The sequence below is a fragment of the Pristiophorus japonicus genome, chromosome 8 (assembly GCF_044704955.1).
Source record: "Pristiophorus japonicus isolate sPriJap1 chromosome 8, sPriJap1.hap1, whole genome shotgun sequence".
Classification (NCBI taxonomy): domain Eukaryota; kingdom Metazoa; phylum Chordata; class Chondrichthyes; family Pristiophoridae; genus Pristiophorus; species Pristiophorus japonicus.
Window position 1 is genome coordinate 106,064,754 of NC_091984.1, and position 19,377 is coordinate 106,084,130.

Below are 19,377 nucleotides of genomic sequence, written 5' to 3' on the forward strand. Positions count from 1 at the left end.
TACCCCTGCATAACCTTCAATCTAACCTCATGGCCTTTTGTAATGAAACCACACATTCAGTAAACTTCTTCATGGTGCATTTTATCTTCCTAAAAAGGTACAGCCTACTAGAGTACTGCGTTGCTGAACCTCAAGAACAACATATTGGATTTGGAAGGGGCACAGCGCAGATTCATCAGAATTATGCCACGGCTTGAAGAATTCAATTGAGAGGACAGGTTGCATAAACTTGGCTTATATTACCTTGAGTTTTGACAGTTGATGGGTGATCTGATCTGGATGTTGAAATGATAAAGGGATTCGATAGGGTAGGTACAGAGAAACTATTTCATCTGATGGAATACAGAACATAAGGGCATAATCTTAAAATTAGAGCCAAGCTATTTGGGAGTGAAATCAGACAGCATTTTTCACAAAAAGGGTATTGGAAATATGGAACTCTCTCCCCAAAAGGCTATGAATGCTGCTTTAATTGGAGCTTTCAAGACTTAGATAGACAGACTTTTGTTAGGTAAGGGTATCAAGAAATATGAAACAAAAGGTGGGGTAAATGAAGTTGAGGCACAGATTAGCCATGATCGAAGTGAATGGCGAAACAGGTTCCGGGGCTAAATGGCCTCTTCCTGTTTCTATGTTTAGTTACAGAGGCCCCGATATTAACTCCAGGTGGATTCCCTGTTCAGGCCAGAGTTAAGATTACAGTCGGGTCTCAATGAGATCATTGGTCGTAACATGCATATGTAAAGAAAACCCCTGTTGGCTCTAGGCGCGTGTCCTTGCTACTAGCTCAGGAGGGCAGGTTAAAATTGCAGATGTTCCAATCATGGCAGCTTTCACACAGGCAAGAGTCAGGGCGATTTTAACTGCCCACACGCAAGGTTTCTGCTGAGCGAGTAGGGTTAAAATTCTCCCAGAGTCTACAGTACAGAAACAGGCCATTCGGCCTAACTGGTCTATGCTCCTCACGAGTTTCCTCCCACCACTCTTCATTTAACCCGATCATCATATCCTTCAATTATTTTCTCCCTCATGTGCTTATAAAGCTTCCCCCTAAATGCATCTATGCTATTCACCTCAACTACTCCTTGTGGTAGCGAATTCCACATACTAACCACTCTTTGGGTGAAGAAGTTTGGGCACGCGCAACCGGATCGAGCGCAAAAAGAGACAAGGTCCACGCCGCGGATGCACAGAAGGACACAAAAATGTTCATACACATAATCACTCTGAAAAGTAAATCCGTTGACAGCAGTGGTGGGAAAGAGAAATGAACTAGAACTTAGAGGGACACAAGGTTTAGCCATACATGCATAAGAACATAAGAATTAGGAACAAGAGTAGGCCATCTAGCCCCTCAAGCCTGCAAATGTCCAGCCCTGTAGTACTCATTTCTTCAAGTGACTGACTTGGCAGCTGTACTGGCTGGAACTTGTGGTGCCTGCCTACTCCTGGTCACCCTACTTCACATTTCATAGAAGCTTCTATCTCTCTCAAGGAGAGGAAAAATATAAATAAAGGTAAACGTGAAAGTAATCAGTAAGTCTAAGCAATAAAAACACAGTAAAATACTGCAGATGCCAGAAATAGGAAATGTAAAAAGGAAATGCTGGAAAAAAAAAAAACTTGGGTCAGGCAATATCTGCTGATGGTCAGGCAGTATCTGCAGAAGAACAAAAGTTAACATTTCATGTCTTATGAACCTTCGTTAGAACTCAAAAGGGTCACAAAATATGAAATGATACTTCTATAGATGCTGCCTGGTCTGCCTAGTGTTTTCAGCATTTTTTGTTTTTAGTTTAGGCAATAATCAGGCCCAGCCCACTTCATTTCCAACAAACGGTATTTAAAGCCCTAGACATATAAACATAGAAAAAAGGTGGAGTAGGCCATTCGGCCCTTCGAGCCTGCACCATCATTCAATAAGATCATGGCTGATCATTCACCTCAGTACCCCTTTCTTGCTTTCTCTCCATACCCCTTGATCCCTTTAGCCATAAGGGCCATATCGAACTCCCTCTTGAATATATCCAATGAACTGGCAGCAACTATCTGCGGTACGGAATTCCACAGGTTAACAACTCAGTGAAGAAGTTTCTCCTCATCTCAGTCCTAAATGGCTTACCCCTTATCCTTAGACGGTGACCCCTGGATCTGGACTTCCCCAGTATCGAGAACATTCTTCCTGCCTCTAACCTGTCCAATCCCATCAGAATTTTATATGTTTCTATGGGATCCCCTCACAATCTTCTAAACTCCAGTGAATACAGGCCCAGTTGATCCAGTCTCTCCTCATATTTCAGTCCAGCCATCCCAGGAATCAGTCTGATGAACCTTCGCTGCACTTCCTCAATAGAGAACGCCCTTCCTCAGATTAGGAGACCAAAATTGAACACAATATTCCAGGTGAGGCCTCACCAAGACCATGTACAACTGCAGTAAGACCTCCCTGCTCCTATATTCAAATTCTTAGCTATGAAGGCCAACATGCCATTTGCTGCCTTCACCACCTGCTATACCTGCATGTCAACTTTCAATGACTGATGTACCATGACACCCAGGTCTCATTGCACCTCCCCTTTTCCTAATCTGTCACCATTTAGATAATATTCTGTCTTCCTGTTTTTGCCACCAAACATTGATCCACATTATACTGCATCTGCCATGCATTTGCCCACTCAGCTAACCTGTCCAAGTCACCCTGCAGCCTCTTGGCATCCTCCTCACAGCTCATACCGCCACCCAGCTTAGTGTCATCTGCAAACTTGAAGATATCTTAGTTACAGGTCGGGACACTGTCGAGCACCTACAGGAGGTTCTTAGTCAGCTTAATCGTGTGGGGCTCAGGCTAAAACGCCTGAAGTTGAGTTCCTGGGGAGAAGAATAGCGGCGGATGGCATCAGGCCTACCGATTCGAAGACGGAGGTAAAGAACGCACCAAGACCACAGAACGTGACGGAGCTGCAGTCGTTTCTGGGACTCCTGAACTATTTTGGTAACTTCTTATTGAGTCTTAGCACATTGTTAGAACCCCTGCAGAAAAGGAGATGAATGGGTATGGGGTAAAAAGCCAAGAAAATGCCTTTGAGAAAGCTAGGAAGATGTTATGTTCAAACAAATTGCACGCGTTGTACAATCCATGTAAGCGTTTGGTATTAGCATGTGCTGCGTTGTCGTACGGGGATGGGTGTGTATTGCAACAAGCGAACGAATTTTGGAAATTGCAACCGGTTGCTTATGCATTCAGAAGTCCAAGGCTGAGAGGGCCTACAGTATGATCGAAAAAGAAGCGTTAGTGTGTGTTTACGGGGTAAAGAAAATGTATCAATATCTGTTCGGGCTCAAATTTGAATTGGAAACCGACCATAAGCCGCTTATATCCCTTTCTTCTGAAAGCAAGGGGATAAATACGAATGCATCAGCCCACATCCAGAGTTGGGCGCTCATGTTGCCCGCATACAACTACGCCATCTGCCACAGGCCAGGCACAGAAAACTGTGCCGATGCTCTTAGTAGGCTGCCATTGCCCACCACTGGGGTGGAGATGGCACAGCCTGCAGATTTAGTTATGGTAATGGAAGCATTCGAGAGAGTGAGCAATCACCTGTTATCGCCCGACATTAGAACCTGGACCCCTTTTCTGTCCTTAATAAAAAACTGTGTTCCACAGAGTTGGTCTAATGTCCCGTTAAGAGATGCAGGAAACCAGTGGCACAAAGATGAAATATCTATACAGGCAGACTGCCTCCTATGGGGTAATCGGGTAGTTGTGCCAAAAAAGGGCAGGACACTTTCATTAGTGATTTCCATAGCATCCACCCAGGCATTGTAGTAATGAAAGCGATAGCCAGATCCCACGTATGGTGGCCCAGTATCGATGCAGACGTAACAGTCCTGCGTGCACAGATGTACTACATGTTCCCAGTTAAGCAATGCACCCAGGGAGGCTCCACTAAGTTTATGATCCTGGCCCCCCAAACCGTAGTCTAGGGTCCATGTCGACTATGCAGGCCCATTCTTGGGAAAAATGTTTTTAGTGGTTGTAGATGCGTACTCCAAATGGATTGAATGTGTGATAATGTCAGCAAGCATGTCCGCTGCCACCATTGAAAACCTACGTGCCATGTTTGTCACGCACGGCCTGCCTGATGTCCTTGCAAGTGACAATGGGCAGTGCTTTACTAGTGACGAATTCAAGGAGTTCATGACCCGCAATGGGATCAAACAGGTCACATCTGCCCCGTTTAAACCAGCGTCCAACGATCAGGCAGAACGAGCAGTTCAAACAGTTGAAAAGGGTAACTGAAGGCTCACTGCAGACTCGCTTATCCCGAGTCCTGCCTAGTTATCGCTCAAGACCCCATTCGCTCACTGGGGTTCTTCCCGCTGAACTGCTCATGAAAAGGGCACTTAGGACAAGGCTCTCCTTGGTCCACCCTGATCTACACGAACAGGTGGAGAGCAGAACCCATCACCCACAGCAGCCCAGCAAAGACCCAACAAATGACTCACCAACACCAGCATTTGCACCTAGACGATCAACCAGGGAAAGGAAGGCCCCAGATCAACTCACATTGTAAATAGTTACACTATTGACTTTGGGGGGGGGGGGGGGGGGGGAAAGGGAAGACAGAGTGTTATGTATATAAACCTGTAAATACCATATCTAACCACCAGAGGGCTTATCCCCTAGAGTTCCAAGGGATCCCACAATCCCTTGGGAGCACCTGTATATAAGGAGGCCTCACAGGCTGGAGAGGCACTCGGAGATCTGTAATAAAGGACTATGGTCACCTTACTTTGAGCTTACAGTATCTAGTCTGACTCTTTATTCAAGACATAACAGAACTAGTATTAGATATAGGAAATGGAACATAGACTATTCCAACTCATGTTAACTTCCCTAGAGCAAGCTACTTAGTGCTGTCAATACCAGAGGCACAAGCGCAGATGGACTTCAATCTTAAATGACAAATCAGTTCATTTTCCTGTGATTTTTTCAAAAAAAATACATATACTGGTATCTCCTTTTTAAAAAAAAAGACTTGGCTTCTCAGAACAGGTTGGAGGATCAGATATGGTACAAGAAACTGTATGTAAAGATGCATCAAACCACATAAACTCATACTTGGTGTCAGGAGAAAATCACCCTCCCTCCTTTCCTTTAATATTAAATTTATAATTTGGTTCACTAATGCTGGTTACTATAGTGGAAAACTGCTAAGTGAATAATGGTTTTGTCAAGTAATTTTAATCATTAACCGTTCTATTCTTTTATCGTTTTAATTGTGATCAGGTTTGGCAAGAAGTGAACAATGGAATGGAAACTGGATTGCAATTACAGTCCTATAAAGACAGTTACACAGTTGTTAGGATGACAGTATATTTATGGCATTGACTTCATTAAAACAAATACACTACAGTGCAACACAACAAATTTCTTTAAAAAAAGCTGTTATACACCAAACTGCTTAGAGATTCCGCTCTGGGAATCTTTCGGCCCATTTAGAATTACAATTACTTTCACCTCATCAGCGAGAGAAAGAACCTTTAGGTGGCGTGATCAGTTAGTGAACCACCCTCCAATTTTTCTACATATGTATAATTTCTCATTTCTGGTTATTATTCTGATTAATCTTAGCTGTACTCATTCCAAAGCTCCAATAGCCAAAATGCCAATTTTAATAACCGCCATCTTTAGTATTACTTCCCGTGCCTATATCCGTATTTTCATAAATAGAAAACCAAAAATAAATCCCAACATAGATCCTTGAGCACATAGTATTCCATATTCCACCGAGACGATCATCTAAGGGTCATAATGAGAAAACTAAAAAAAAAAGGTATTAAAATGCAAATTAAATCTTAATACGCAATGCACTGAAAAAAATGTCCAAGCCTTGCTAAGAATTGCAATGATCCCAAGACAGGAAAGTTAGGTTACTCTTAACTATGTTTTGATGACTTATGATTAGATCCCATAACATAAAAACAAGAATTAGGAACAGGGGTAGGCCATCTAGCCCCTCGAGCCTGCTCCGCCCATTCAACAAGATCATGGCTGATCTGGCCGTGGACTCAGCTCCACTTACCCGCCCGCTCCCCGTAACCCTTAATTCCCTTATTGGTTAAAAATTTATCTGTGATTAGTCAGAAAATGAGCTAGCCTCAACTGCAGAGAATTCCACAGATTCACAACCCTCTGGGAGAAGAAATTCCTTCTCAACTCGGTTTTAAATTGGCTCCCCCGTATTTTGAGGCTGTGCCCCCTAGTTCTAGTCTCCCCGACCAGTGGAAACAACCTCTCTGCCTCTATCTTGTCTATCCCTTTCATTATTTTAAATGTTTCTATAAGATCATCCCTCCAAGCATTGACTTTGTTTGCTAGCATACAAACAAAATACACAGAATATTTTCAAAGATATGGTACAAAAGAAGATTGCGATTTTACATGCATCAGTAACTACACAATGCAGCTGAGCAGGCTGAAACAAACAAAATACAGAATAGCTATACAAAACATCAATATGTAGTCAGAAAATGACTTAAAACCTATAATCGGATTTAAAAACCAAAGAAATAGTCTGTGATGATAAAATCAGAAATTTGACAATGACCAAACAGAATGAGATGATTTGAATGTACATTCTTCAGGATAGGTCCGTTACCATAGTTCAATGCTTGATTCCTGCACTTGAGTTATAAAATCAATGGTTGTAATGGTACATTTGATCAGCTCCGCTGGGCAGGCCACATAGTTTGCTTGCCAGACACGAGACTCCCAAAGCAAACACTCTACTCGGAACTCCTTCACGGCAAACGAGCCAAAGGTGGGCAGAGGAAACATTACAGGGACACCCTCAAAGCCGCCCTGAAAAAGTGCAACATCCCCACTGACACCTGGGAGTCCCTGGCCAAAGATCGCCCTAAGTGGAGGAAGTGTATCCGGGAGGGCGCTGAGCACCGAGTCTCATCGCCAAGAGCTTGCAGAAATCAAGCGCAGGCAGCGGAAAGAGCATGCGGCAAACCTGTCCCACCCACCCTTTCCCTCAACGACTATCTGTCCCACCTGTGACAGAGTCTGTGGCTCTCGTATTGGACTGTTCCGCCACCGAAGGACTCATTTAAAGAGTGAAAGCAAGTCTTCCTCGATTCCGAGGGACTGCCTATGATGATGACACTTGTTGAATGCACCTTGATTTCATTGCAAATAATAGCTAATGACTTGAAATCCTCCAACATTACTGGGAGATATAAATACCCAAAGTACAAGTTGAACCTCCCTTATCCGGTCGCTCCAACATGAACAAATTGAAGTCCTTCCTCGCTGCCGACTCCCGCAATCGCTGGCCTGACCCCACGATCCACCTCCCCCGGCCACGATCTCTCTGCCGCACTCCCAGCCCCAAGCCAGCCAGCCCTGATATCCCCTTGCTCAGTACCTGTACCATCCAATTTAATGTGACCTCCTCTAGTCCAGCAAAATCCCTTATCTGGCACAGGCCAGGTCCTGAGGGGGTCGGATAAGGGAGGTTCAACCTGTACCATGAAACTGTCAACACGCTGGATACAACAGGCTTCCAAATCGATTTGATTATGGTGGTGAATTTCTGTGGTTTTGTAAACATAATACATTCAGTAATTTCCTTGCAGGCCAACTATCCCCATTTTTTGTTATACAAGGATACTATAGGGTTTAACCAGAGAAACCTTTAACTGAACAATTGTGAAACATGGAAAAGAAATACCAGAAACTCCTCAGGGATCAAGAATGCAAATGACCTTTTCGTGTCAAGTTGTATGAAATTTGCAAGTACCAACATGCCCACTTCACTTAATGACTATAAATCTCTCCCTGGTCTGACTAAACACAACATCATTAAGAGGATAACTTTAAAAGCCTGGCAACAAGCCTGGCAACATTTAAAGAAAATTTTGCACATTCGTTGCAAACCACATGAACACTAAGCTCAAAAGTTCTCATAACATAGCAACGGTTGTGCATCTGGAGATAACCTTTCGTTGCAAAGATCTCATGCTATTTATCCAACTCCTTTATTTTCTAAAATAGTTTACATTACAAGAATGCACCAAGGATTTTGATGCAGTGCCACATTAAAGCTCTGGTGTTTAGTCGTGCCAAACCCTTTGTAACTTGCAAGTGCAACGACGGCAGACTATTTCTAATCCGAATATGTGCATGAGTGCGCGAGAGCAATTTATATGGGGGAAAACTTAACAGATAAAAGGCTGAGCCCAGGACTACGTCTTGCATGAAGGAAGACTTGCATGTCTTCCTGCCAATGACAAAATAAAAACTAGTTTTAAAGTGGGCATGTACTAATCACTTCATAAAATACTTGCCTGAATCTAAAACATGAACTTAATTCCTCAATTAATTTACACTTAAAACCAAGCAGCTCAATGGCAAAAGGACTGAAACTACATTCAGCATCATAGGCAGCCCCTCGAAATCGAGGAAGACTTGCTTTCACTCAAAGCGAGTTCTCAGGTGGCTGTACAGTCCAATACAGGAATTACAGTCTCTGTCACAGGTGGGACAAACAGTCGTCGAAGGAAAAGGTGGGTGGAGAGCCTGGTTTGCTGCAGGCTCCTTCCGCTGTCTGCACTTGGTTTCTGCATGCTCTCGGCGACAAGATTCGAGGTGTTCAGCGCACTCCTAGATGCTCTTCCTCCATTTTGGGTGGTCTTGGGCCAGGGATTCCCAGGTGCCAGTGGGGATGTTGCACTTTATCAAGGCAGCTTTGAGGGTGTCCTTGAAGTGTTTCCTCTGCCCACCTGGGGCTCGCTTGCCATGTAGAGTTCAGAGTAGTGCGCTTGCTTAGGGAGTCTCGTGTCGGGCATGCGGACAATGTGGCCCGCCCAACAGGGCTGTTCGAATGTGGTCAGTGCTTTGATGCTGGGGATGTTGGCCCAAGAACACTGAAGTTGGTGTGTCTGTCCTCCCAGTGGATTTGTAAGATATCGCGGAGGCAGCTCTAGTGTTACTTCTCCAGCGCTGAGGTGTCCGTTGTATATAGTCCATGTCTCTGAGCCATATAGGAGGGCAGGTATCATTACTGCCCTGTAGACCGTAAGCTTGGTGCCAGATTTGAGGTTCTGGTCTTCAAACACTCGCTTCCTCAGGCGACCGAAGGCTGCGCTGGCACAATGGGGGCAGTGTTGGACCTCAATGTCTGCCCTTGCTAATAAGTAGACTCCCGAGGTATGGAAAGTGATCCACGTTGTCCAAGGCGGAGCTGTGGATTTTGATGACCAGGGGACAGTGCTGTGTGGCGGGATCAGGTGGTGGAGGACCTTTGTCTTACGGATGTTTAGTACAAGGCCCATACTTTTGTACGCCTCGGTGAAGGTGTGGACGATGGCTTGGAGTTCGGCCTCAGTGTGTGCAGAAGCAAGCGTCGTCTGCATACTGTAGTTTGATGACAGAGGATGGGACGACCTTGGAGGCGACGCAAGTTGAACAGATTCCCATTGATTCTGTAGTTCAGTTCCATTCCAGCGGGGAGCTTGTTAATATAGTGAGATGGAGCATTGCAGCAAGGAAGATCGAGAACAGCGTTGGTGCGATGAAGCAGAGGCTCATTCAAGGCATTGTTTATGTAACCATAGCAAATTAGATGCAAATATTAAACCAAATAAGTAAATGCAAGGGAATAATTTATCGCCTTGACACATGTGGGTTAATTGGCTTTATTTATTAGTAAACATGTACTTAGTTGTAAATTGCTATTAGGATGTGCTAAGGACATGAAGAAATGCCACGTAAATGCAAGTTTTTTTCTTTACTGTTAAATGTCATCAGTAAGGAATGTCACTTGCTAGAAATTCAGGTCTACACTAGATATTCTCTCAGTGACACTATTTAACTGTCACTCCCATAAGTGGCGCTGTGATCCAAGAGTACTTTTACCATCTAATATCTAGTTATATAATAGCTCATCACACTGCCAACCAAAAACTAGCATCTTGAATGAGGACATTCCTCATTCCCCACTGCAGACATTGCCTGTTCAGCTGAAATAAATACAACCAATCCAATATTCTAGGTGTGATTTTTTTCAAAATGTACTCGTGATTTGTGAGGAACACAAATCTGTTAGCCACTTTGGTCGCAGCTAACAGACATAAATGATATTACCAAGATTACCAGATAGCTTGTATCACTAGGAGTTAACCCCTTAATAGCAAGATATAACAAACTGAAACCCTTCCCAAATCAAATAGGAAAATAAAGATTTCCTCATCCACTAAAGGCATAAAAAGAACTTGGATTATTATTCCTTTCACAGAACTTCCCAAAAAAAGTGTTCCACAACAACTTTTGAAGCATTGTTATTGTTACTACCCGTTTATCACTTTTCCATTAAAGATAGATATAGAAGTAAATACATTACCCTTACATACATCTCCATCAGCCTGTCCTGACTGCACAGCACTGTCCCCCAGTCAACAAGATCCACGGCACGGTCCTCTTCTCATATCTCGAGACCCTCCGATCAACAAGAGCAGATATTGACGACGAGATCCAATCACCGCCTCCAGTGCAGTCTTCGGCCACCTGAGGAAAAGTATGTTTGAAGACCAGGCCCTCAAAACTGCCACCAAGCTCATGGTCTACAGGGCTGTAGTAATTCTGCCCTCCTGTATGGCTCAGAAACATGGACGATGTACAGTAGACACCACAAGTCGCTGGAGAAATACCACGAACGATGTCGCCGCAAGATCTTACGAATCCCCTGGGAGGACAGACGCACCAACATTAGCGTCCTTGACCAGGCCAACAACCCCAGCATTGAAACACCGACCACACTTGAACAGCTCCGCTGGGCAGGCCACATAGTTCGCATGCCAGACACGAGATTCCCAAAGCAAGCACTCTACTCTGAACTCTTTCACGGCAAACGAGCCAAAGGTGGGCAGCGGAAACATTACAAGGACACCTTCAAAGCCTCCCTGATAAAGTGCACCTGGGAGACCCTGGCCAAAGACCGCCCTAAGTGGAGGAAGCGCATCCGGGAGGGCGCTGAGCACCTCGAGTCTAGTCGTCGAGAGCATGCAGAAATCAAGCGCAGGCAGCAGAAAGAACGTGCGGCAAACCAGTCCCACTCACCCCTTCCCTCAGCGACTATCTGCCCCACCTGTGACAGAGACTGTGGTTCTCATATTGGATTGTACAGCCACACAAGAACTCATGTTAAAAGTGGAAGCAAGTCTTCCTCGATTCTGAGGGACTGCCTATGATGATGACAGTTAAATAAATGTGTAACAGGAGGGAAACAGTATCTCAGGACCATGTGGCTGCACAATTATTTGTCTTGTGAATCATTGTGGGGTGATAGGAGCAAAGTGGGAATGTATTTATCTGATTAGGTTTGGAGATAATTCACAAAGGGTATATGGGCTCTGGCCCAAAAGTGAGACCTTCAAGAGAGAGAGTAATATGAGAGTGTGTGAGGAAAGTGACTGGTAGAGTAGGACGAGTGCATGTTTGGGAAAGCAAACACCTAGCTACTTTAATGCATGAATTGCAAAAACAATCTGTTGTACATACATAGTCTACCCATTACTAAACATTATTCTACAAAATACTCTGTCATGTCTATTATGTTAAAATTGGTGATAAAAATGAAGTACGTGTGTCTACTTCGGATTTGTTGGTCATCTTTTTAAATCTAGTTATAATAGAGTTTGACAGCCAACTGAGACAGGTTCATGTACCAAACTGACTCCTTTCAAGTTTAATCAATTACAGGCTTGAGGCAGGAATAATTAAAATTTGAACTGGTTCTGTTTGAACACAAGTCCTTTTGAAATTTGAGAAGTGGAACAATTAAAAATTCAGGAAGTCCCAGCAACTCTTTTATTGGGATCTATTAACAGCTGCTCTGTTCAAATCCATTCTTTTGAAAATCCAAGACATTTCCATATAAACAAAAGAATATTGCCCCAAGTGTGATGGGAAAAGATATGCTCGATGCATTATCTGTAATATTGAACAGTATCCATCATACAATTAAAAAATTATATTAAACCAAACATAAATGTCTGATCACATGTCCAACTTCTTTCCAAACCCTCCTAGTAGCTATGTGCATCCTCCACCAATCCAGCACCTCCCCCTTGCAACAGCATATCCTCCAAATTCATTATGAGCAATGGCACAGATCAGCTAGATTTAAAAACAATTTAAACCATAATTTGTTGCATTAAGACCTTGCCTTCCCGAGGTGAGGGTAGAAAGATAATCAACACTGCATTCCTGGCCTCTAGGTGAGGGATCTCAAATTGAAGCACCCTCATCCCTGCCTTATGAAACTTCTCAATTTAAAAAAAAAACTGTTTCATTCAGTTAGGTACATTACCCAACCAGATGGAACTCAAGGTATGTCAAACAAAACTAACAGCTGCATCAACTAGTAAGTTCCAACCTCCCTTCCCAAAGAAATCAACAGTCCCCACTGACTATGCGGACACGTTAATGCGAACGTGACTTGCCCAATATACATGATGAGCATTACTGTCACTATAGGCTTATATCACATAAAAAATGTCTTTAGTGTTACCAGTGCAAAAAACCTAAGCATGTTAAAATATACCTATGAAATGATGCTCATTGTGAACAGCCATGAATTTAACACACATTTAAGAACAAAATAATATATAACATTTCTGTAGCAGTTGTTTGACCAAAAAGATGAAAACAATTAAATTAAACAAACACTTTAACTTCATTAGCTCATGCAGGTATTTGGCTATTGGTCTTAATCTTGTACCACGTTAATCTTTGCTCTCACAGATCAGTCAGAATCTTGATGGCTCCGCATTTCATGCAAGTTATCCATTTGCATTATCAATTTCAAGCGGTACCTGTGTATGTAGCTCTCTCACATTAATACTGAAATATTCACTGTACGCTAACATTCCTGCTCGAGTTTGATCTAATGTGGTAAAAGTGGCCAGTCTAGTTGCCCAATTATTGCCTGGTTGAGCAAACTAGTAAGCACAGCCGTTTCTGTCCAAAATAAACAAGCACTTAAGCCGCTATAACCAGCAACTTTGAAATTTACCATAATGATAATGGCTATCACTTTTTGGCTAATAGAAGTGACTGTCCATTTTAAACATGGACATTTTAAATGCAGGGGACTGTTAATTACCAACATTTTACCTGCTGTGTTCCATTTGTTGCAGCATTCAGTAAAGGATGCTCCAGCATCTACTTCCTCCCAGGCACTTTACATAATGCATATACTTAAAAGATACTGAATATCACACTGACAACCAGAATTTCAGCAGCCAATCACTGATCAACTTTTAATTTAATTCCAAAATACCAATTGATCTGGAATGCTCCACTCAGTAACACTATTAAAAACAGAAATGTTGCTCTCAACACTTCAAGGATCTGAATGTGCAGTGTATTGGAGCATTAACACAAGACTGGGATTTGGGCTTGGGTCTATGATGCTCCATCTGGCTTGCTGCCCCGATTCTTAATCTGAGCGGTTATGGGAAAGCACCCAGCAAAGGCAGGAGTTTCCCAGGTGCAATAAAGAGCAAGGGTGGGAAGAAAATAAATTTGAACCATTCTTATGCTTTAATCAAAGTGAAACAATCATGTAGAACTGTTCACCTTCCCTTCCAGACACAGCCATTGGTCTTGTGGGGGGGGTAGGGAAGAAGAAATAAAATGTAGTGAACATTTTAAAGCTGCAATCAGAAAAATAAAAGACCATGGAAAATTTACTTGTAGAACAAATGGCAACATCATACCTGAATGGCAGATAAGGAGGGTTCTTTCCTGCTACAAGAGATCTGTAGGCCTCTTCTGGCGTTTTTTGTAGGTAAATGACCTTGTTAAAGAAAGAACACAGTAAGTCTAATTTACAATTATCTGCTAGTCCTTGCAATTGTTGCAGAGAGCATGCCCTAGATTTTCAAATTTACATTAACCAGTTTAAAATAAGCGATTAATGCCGGATACGTCCTTACTACACAGTATAAATGCACACGAGGCCCATGCTTGAGAGGTCAGTCTGTGACCCGTCCTTTATTCCTTAGCACTCAAGTGATGAAGGTGGGTGGAGCTTCCCCTTTTATACCTGAAGGTCCAGGTTAGGAGTGTCTCCCACCTAGTGGTCAGTGTTCTCATGGTGTACAACTTAGGTCAGTTTATACATGGGTTACAATGCTAGTTGAATACATGACATCACCCTCCCCCCAAAGTCTTATTGGGATCACAGGTTGAGTCTCTCTGGTGGTTTACGCTCCCTTGTAGAGCGCCTGAGTTGGGGCTCCGGTTGTTGGGCGCTGGCCTGAGTGTCTGCTGTTTGCAGTGCCTCAGGCCTGTCCGGACTGCCCACAGTGACTGGGCTCTCCTCCCTTTGGTTCCGGTGTTCGGTCACCTGTGGTGGAGTGAACTCTATATCGTGTTCTTCCTCTGCTTCTTCTATGGGGTTGCTGAACCTCCTTTTTGTTTGATCCACATGTTTGCGGCAGATTTGTCCATTGGTAAGTTTAACTACCAGAATCCTATTTCCCTCTTTGGCAACCACAGTGCCTGCAAGCCATTTGGGCCCTGCAGCGTAGTTGAGGACAAAAACAGGATAATTTACATGAATACATCGCGCCCTTGCATTCCTGTCATGGTAGTCATATTGTGACTGGCACCTGCTCCCGACAATTTATTTCATGGTGGGGTGTATAAGGGATAATCGGGTTTTGAGCGTCCTTTTCATTAGTAGCTCTGCGGGTGGAACCCGTGAGCGAGTGTGGTCGAGATCTATAGGCCAACAGGAGGAGTGATAAGCGGGTTTGTAGGGAACCCCCTTGGAATCTGAGCATCCCCTGTTTGATTATCTGCACTGCTTGTTCTGCCTGGCCGTTTGATGCCGGCTTGAACGGTGCCATTCTAACATGGTTAATTCCATTGCCTGCCATGAAGTCCTGGAATTCAGTGCTTGTGAAGCACGGGCCATTGTCACTGACCAAGATGTCCGGTAGACCGTGGGCGGCGAACATTGCCTGTAGACTTTCTACCGTGGCAGAGGATGTGCTTGAATTTAAAATGTCACACTCGATCCATTTGGAGTAGGCGTCTACTACAACCAAAAACATTTTCCCCATGAAAGGACCGGTGTAGTCCACATGGATGCGTGACCAAGGCTTGGCGGGCCATGGCCAGGGGCTAAGGGGGGCTTCCCTGGGCGCATGGCCCAGCTGGGCACACGTGTTGCACCTGCGAACACAAAGTTCCAGATCTGCGTCTATCCCTGGCCACCAAACATGTGACCTGGCAATTGCCTTCATCGTGACAATGCCTGGGTGCCCATTGTGGAGTTCTCTGATGAACACCTCTCTGCCCATCTGGGGCATGACTACGCGGTTTCCCCACAGTAGGCAATCGGCCCGAATCGAGAGTTCATCCTTGCGCCTGTGAAATGGTTTAAATTTCTCAGGGCATGCCCTGTACGCGGCTGCCCAGTCCCCATTCAGGACACATTTCTTGACGAGACAATAGCGGGTCTCTATTTGTCCAGACTTTAATCTGATGGGCTGTCACGGGTGAGCCTTCGCTTCCGAAAGCTTCAAGAGCCATGACCATCTCAGCACTATGCTCGGTAGCCCCCTCAGTGGTGGCTAGTGGGAGCCTGCTGAGGTAATCGGCGCAGTTTTCGGTGCCTGGTCTGTGCCGAATTGTGTAGTCATAGGCAGCTAACGTGAGTGCCCATCTCTGTATGCGGGCCGATGCGTTTGCATTTATGGCCTTGTTGTTGGCCAAAAGGGACGTTAGGGGTTTGTGATCTGTCTCCAGCTCAAATTTCCTGCCAAACAGGTACTGGTGCATTTTCTTTACCGCATATACACATGCGAGCGCCTCCTTTTCTACCATCCCGTAGCCCCTTTCTGCTTGGGACAGACTCCTGGAGGCATAAGCTATCGGCTGTAACTGACCCTTGGCATTGACATGCTGCAACACACACCAGACACCATAGGACGACACATCGCACGTTAACACAAGTTTCTTACATGGGTCATATAGCGTTAACAGATTGTTGGAACATAACAAATTGCGTGCTTTATTAAAAGCCCTTTCCTGGCTGTCCCCCCAGACCCATTCGCGACCTTTGCGTAGGAGCACGTGTAGCGGCTCTAGCAGCGTGCTCAATTTGAGAAGAAAGTTACCAAAATAGTTCAGGAGCCCCAGGAACGAACGCAGCTCCGTCGTGTTACGGGGTCTGGGTGCTCTCTGGATCGCTTCCGTCTTGGATGCAATAGGGCTGATCCCGTCTGCTGCTACCCTCATCCCCAGGAATTCTACCTCTGGAGCTAGGAAGACGCACTTCGCCTTTTTCAGTCGCAGACCTACCCAGTCCAGTCTGCGTAGCACCTCCTCCAGGTTGTGGAGGTGTTCTTCAGTATCGTAACCCGTAATGAGGATGTTGCCCTGAAAAGCCACCGTCCCTGGAATCGACTTGAGGCTTTCCATAAGATCGCGGCGGCCGAGCGAATCCCGAACGGACATCTGTTGTACTCAAACAACCCCTTGTGTGTCGTGATGGTGGTCAGCTTCTTCGACTCACTCGCCAGCTCCTGGGTCATGTAAGCTGAGGTCAGGTCCAATTTTGAAAAAGGTTTGCCACCGGATAGCGTCGCAAAGAGGTCCTCCGCTCTCGGTAGCGGGTACTGGCCTTGGAGTGACACCCGATTGATGGTGGCCTTGTAATCGCCACATATCCTGACCGACCCATCCGCCTTGAGCACCGGCACAATCGGGCTCGCCCAGTCACTGAACTCGACTGGCGAGATGATTCCTTCCCTCAACAGGCGGTCCAATTCGCCTTCTATCTTTTCCCGCATCACGTACGGCACCGCTCTGGCCTTGTGGTGTACTGGTCTGGCGTCCGGGTTTATGTGAATCACTACCTTGGCCCCCATGAAAGTGCCAATGCCGGGTTGAAATAATGAGTCAAATTTGTCCAGGACCTGTGAGCATGATACTCGCTCCACAGGGGAAATTGCATTGACATCACCCCATTTCCAGTTCATGACAGCAAGCCAACTCCTCCCCGGTAGTGCGGGACCGTCCCCTGGGACAATCCAGAGTGGCAACCTGTTCTCCGAATCTTTGTGGGTCACGACTACCGTGGCGCTGCCTAGCACCGGAATGATCTGCTTTGTCTAAGTCCGTAGCTGTGCGTCAATCGGCGATAATTTTGGCCTCCTGGCCTTGGATGCCCACGACTTTTCGAACTGTTTGATACCCATCAGGGACTGGCTGGCACCCGTGTCTAACTCCATTGATACTGGGATGCCATTGAGGAGCACTTTCATCATTATCGGTGGCGTTCTGGTGTATGAACTGTATACGTGCTCCACATGAACTCGCTGAACTTCAGCTTCCAGCGATTTCCCCCAGTGTCCATTTCTGCAGGTATTTTGCTCATCTCTGCAAACTCCGGCTGAATGTATGCCTCCACGCCTCCAGCATGAGCTGCGGTTTGAAACAAAAGGTCCCTTGCCAGTCGATCGTCCCTGACTGCCCCTGTTATTGTCCTTGAGTGCACCATTAACAGGTGTTGATGGCTCCATTACTGGCCGCATTGTCCCTTGCAATGGCGTGAATCGCTGTTCAGCTTGCCATTGTCTCTGTCGAACTCCCCCTGTGGGTTCGACTACATGTTGGGGCATGCCCGACTGCCCTTGTCTGCCTGGAGAACTGTGTGCTGCTTTAACAATGTTGAATCTCTGTCCCAACCATTCCTTAACACAGTACCTCTCGTCTGTTCTGCTAGTGGCCATGCTCGAGTGGTTTAAATCCCAGTTTCTTGTCGCCATTGATACGTCCTTACTGCACAGTATAAATGCACACGAGGCCCATGCTTGAGAGGTCGTCAGTCTGTGACCTGTCCTTTATTCCTTAGCACTCAAGTGATGAAGGTGGGTGGAGCTTCCCCTTTTATACCTGAAGGTCCAGGTTAGGAGTGTCTCCCACCTAGTGGTCAGTGTTCTCACGGTGTACAACTTAGGTCAGTTTATACATGGGTTACAATGCTGGTTGAATACATGACAATGCCAGTATTAAAATAACAAAATCAGAAAATCTGGGTTTATGTCCTCAGCAGAACAGAACACGTACATCTCATGTTACTGTTCAGCATATTCATATAGAAGTCACTGTATTCATGAAGTTTCATGACCATTTTACTTCTTTCCGGTGTCTGGTTTCTAGGCATTGTAAAGTACCAGCTTCAAAGAGTTGAGTTTACGCAAGAATAACCCTTACTATTTTAAACTGGATTTTTTTTTTTATATTAAATAGCAAAACTTTAAAAATTTACAGAAAACTTGCAGAATGCTATGACACTTAAATGTCTGAACACAAATAAAAGTATGCTTAAACTAATACTACACCATTCAAATCACTATCTCTGCGCTTTATATCCAATGTAACTTCTCAGGATACTCCAGTGCAGTACTGAGGGAGTGCTGCACTGTCAGAGGTGCTGACTTTCGAATAAGACATTAAACCAAGGCCCCGTCTACACTCTCAGACGGACGTAAAAGATCCTATGGCACTATTTCGAAGAGGAGCATGGGAGTTATCCCCAGTGTCCTGGCCAATATTTATCCCTCAATCAACATTACTAAAAACAGATTAACTGGTCATCAACACATTGCTGTTTGTGGGAGTTTGCTGTGCACAAATTGGCTGCTGCATTTCCCACATTTCAATCGTGACTGCAAAAAGTACTTCATTGGCTGTAAAGCGTGTTGCGTGGTCGTGAAAGACGGGGGCGGTTCTGGGTTTCGTTTTGGGGAATGAAGCTGGGCAGGTGGAAGGGGCATCAATGGGAGAGCACTTGGGTGCCAGTGACGATAATTCAATCAGATTCAAGGCAGTTATGGATAAGGACAAGGATAGACCAGGAATAAAAGTTCCAAATCGGGGAAAAGCAAACTTTGCTAAGCTGAGAAGTGATTTGGCCACAGTGGACTGGAAACAGCTACTTGAAGGTAAATCAGTGTCGGAACAGTGGGAGGCATTCAAGGAGGAGATCCAGAGGGCTCAGGTCAAACATGTGCCCATGAAGAAAAAGGGTGGGAATAACAATCACGTTAAAGAAAAAAAGGGAAGCTTAAGTCATATACCGACTGCTAAATACTGTAGAAGCTCTGGAGCAATATAGGAAGTTCAGAGGTGAAATTAAAAAGGATATTAGGAATGCTAAGAGAGAGCATGAAAAATTCTTGGCAAGTAAAATCAAGGAAAATCCAAAAAGTTCTATAAATATAAAGAGCAAGAGGATAACTAAAGAAAGGGTAAGGCCCATTAAAGACAATGAGGGTAATCTG

General features: G+C 44.7%; 1 protein-coding gene across 2 annotated transcripts in view; it reads right to left on the bottom strand.

Moving 5' to 3' along the window:
* Window positions 1-19,377, bottom strand: part of cdc14ab (cell division cycle 14Ab) — a 231,351-nt gene that overhangs the window by 173,088 nt on the left and 38,886 nt on the right. For both annotated transcript variants that reach the window (XM_070887250.1, XM_070887251.1), the window contains exon 5: window positions 13,795-13,874. In XM_070887250.1, coding sequence (XP_070743351.1) covers window positions 13,795-13,874 — 80 coding nt within the window. The remainder of the gene's footprint in view (window positions 1-13,794; window positions 13,875-19,377) is intronic.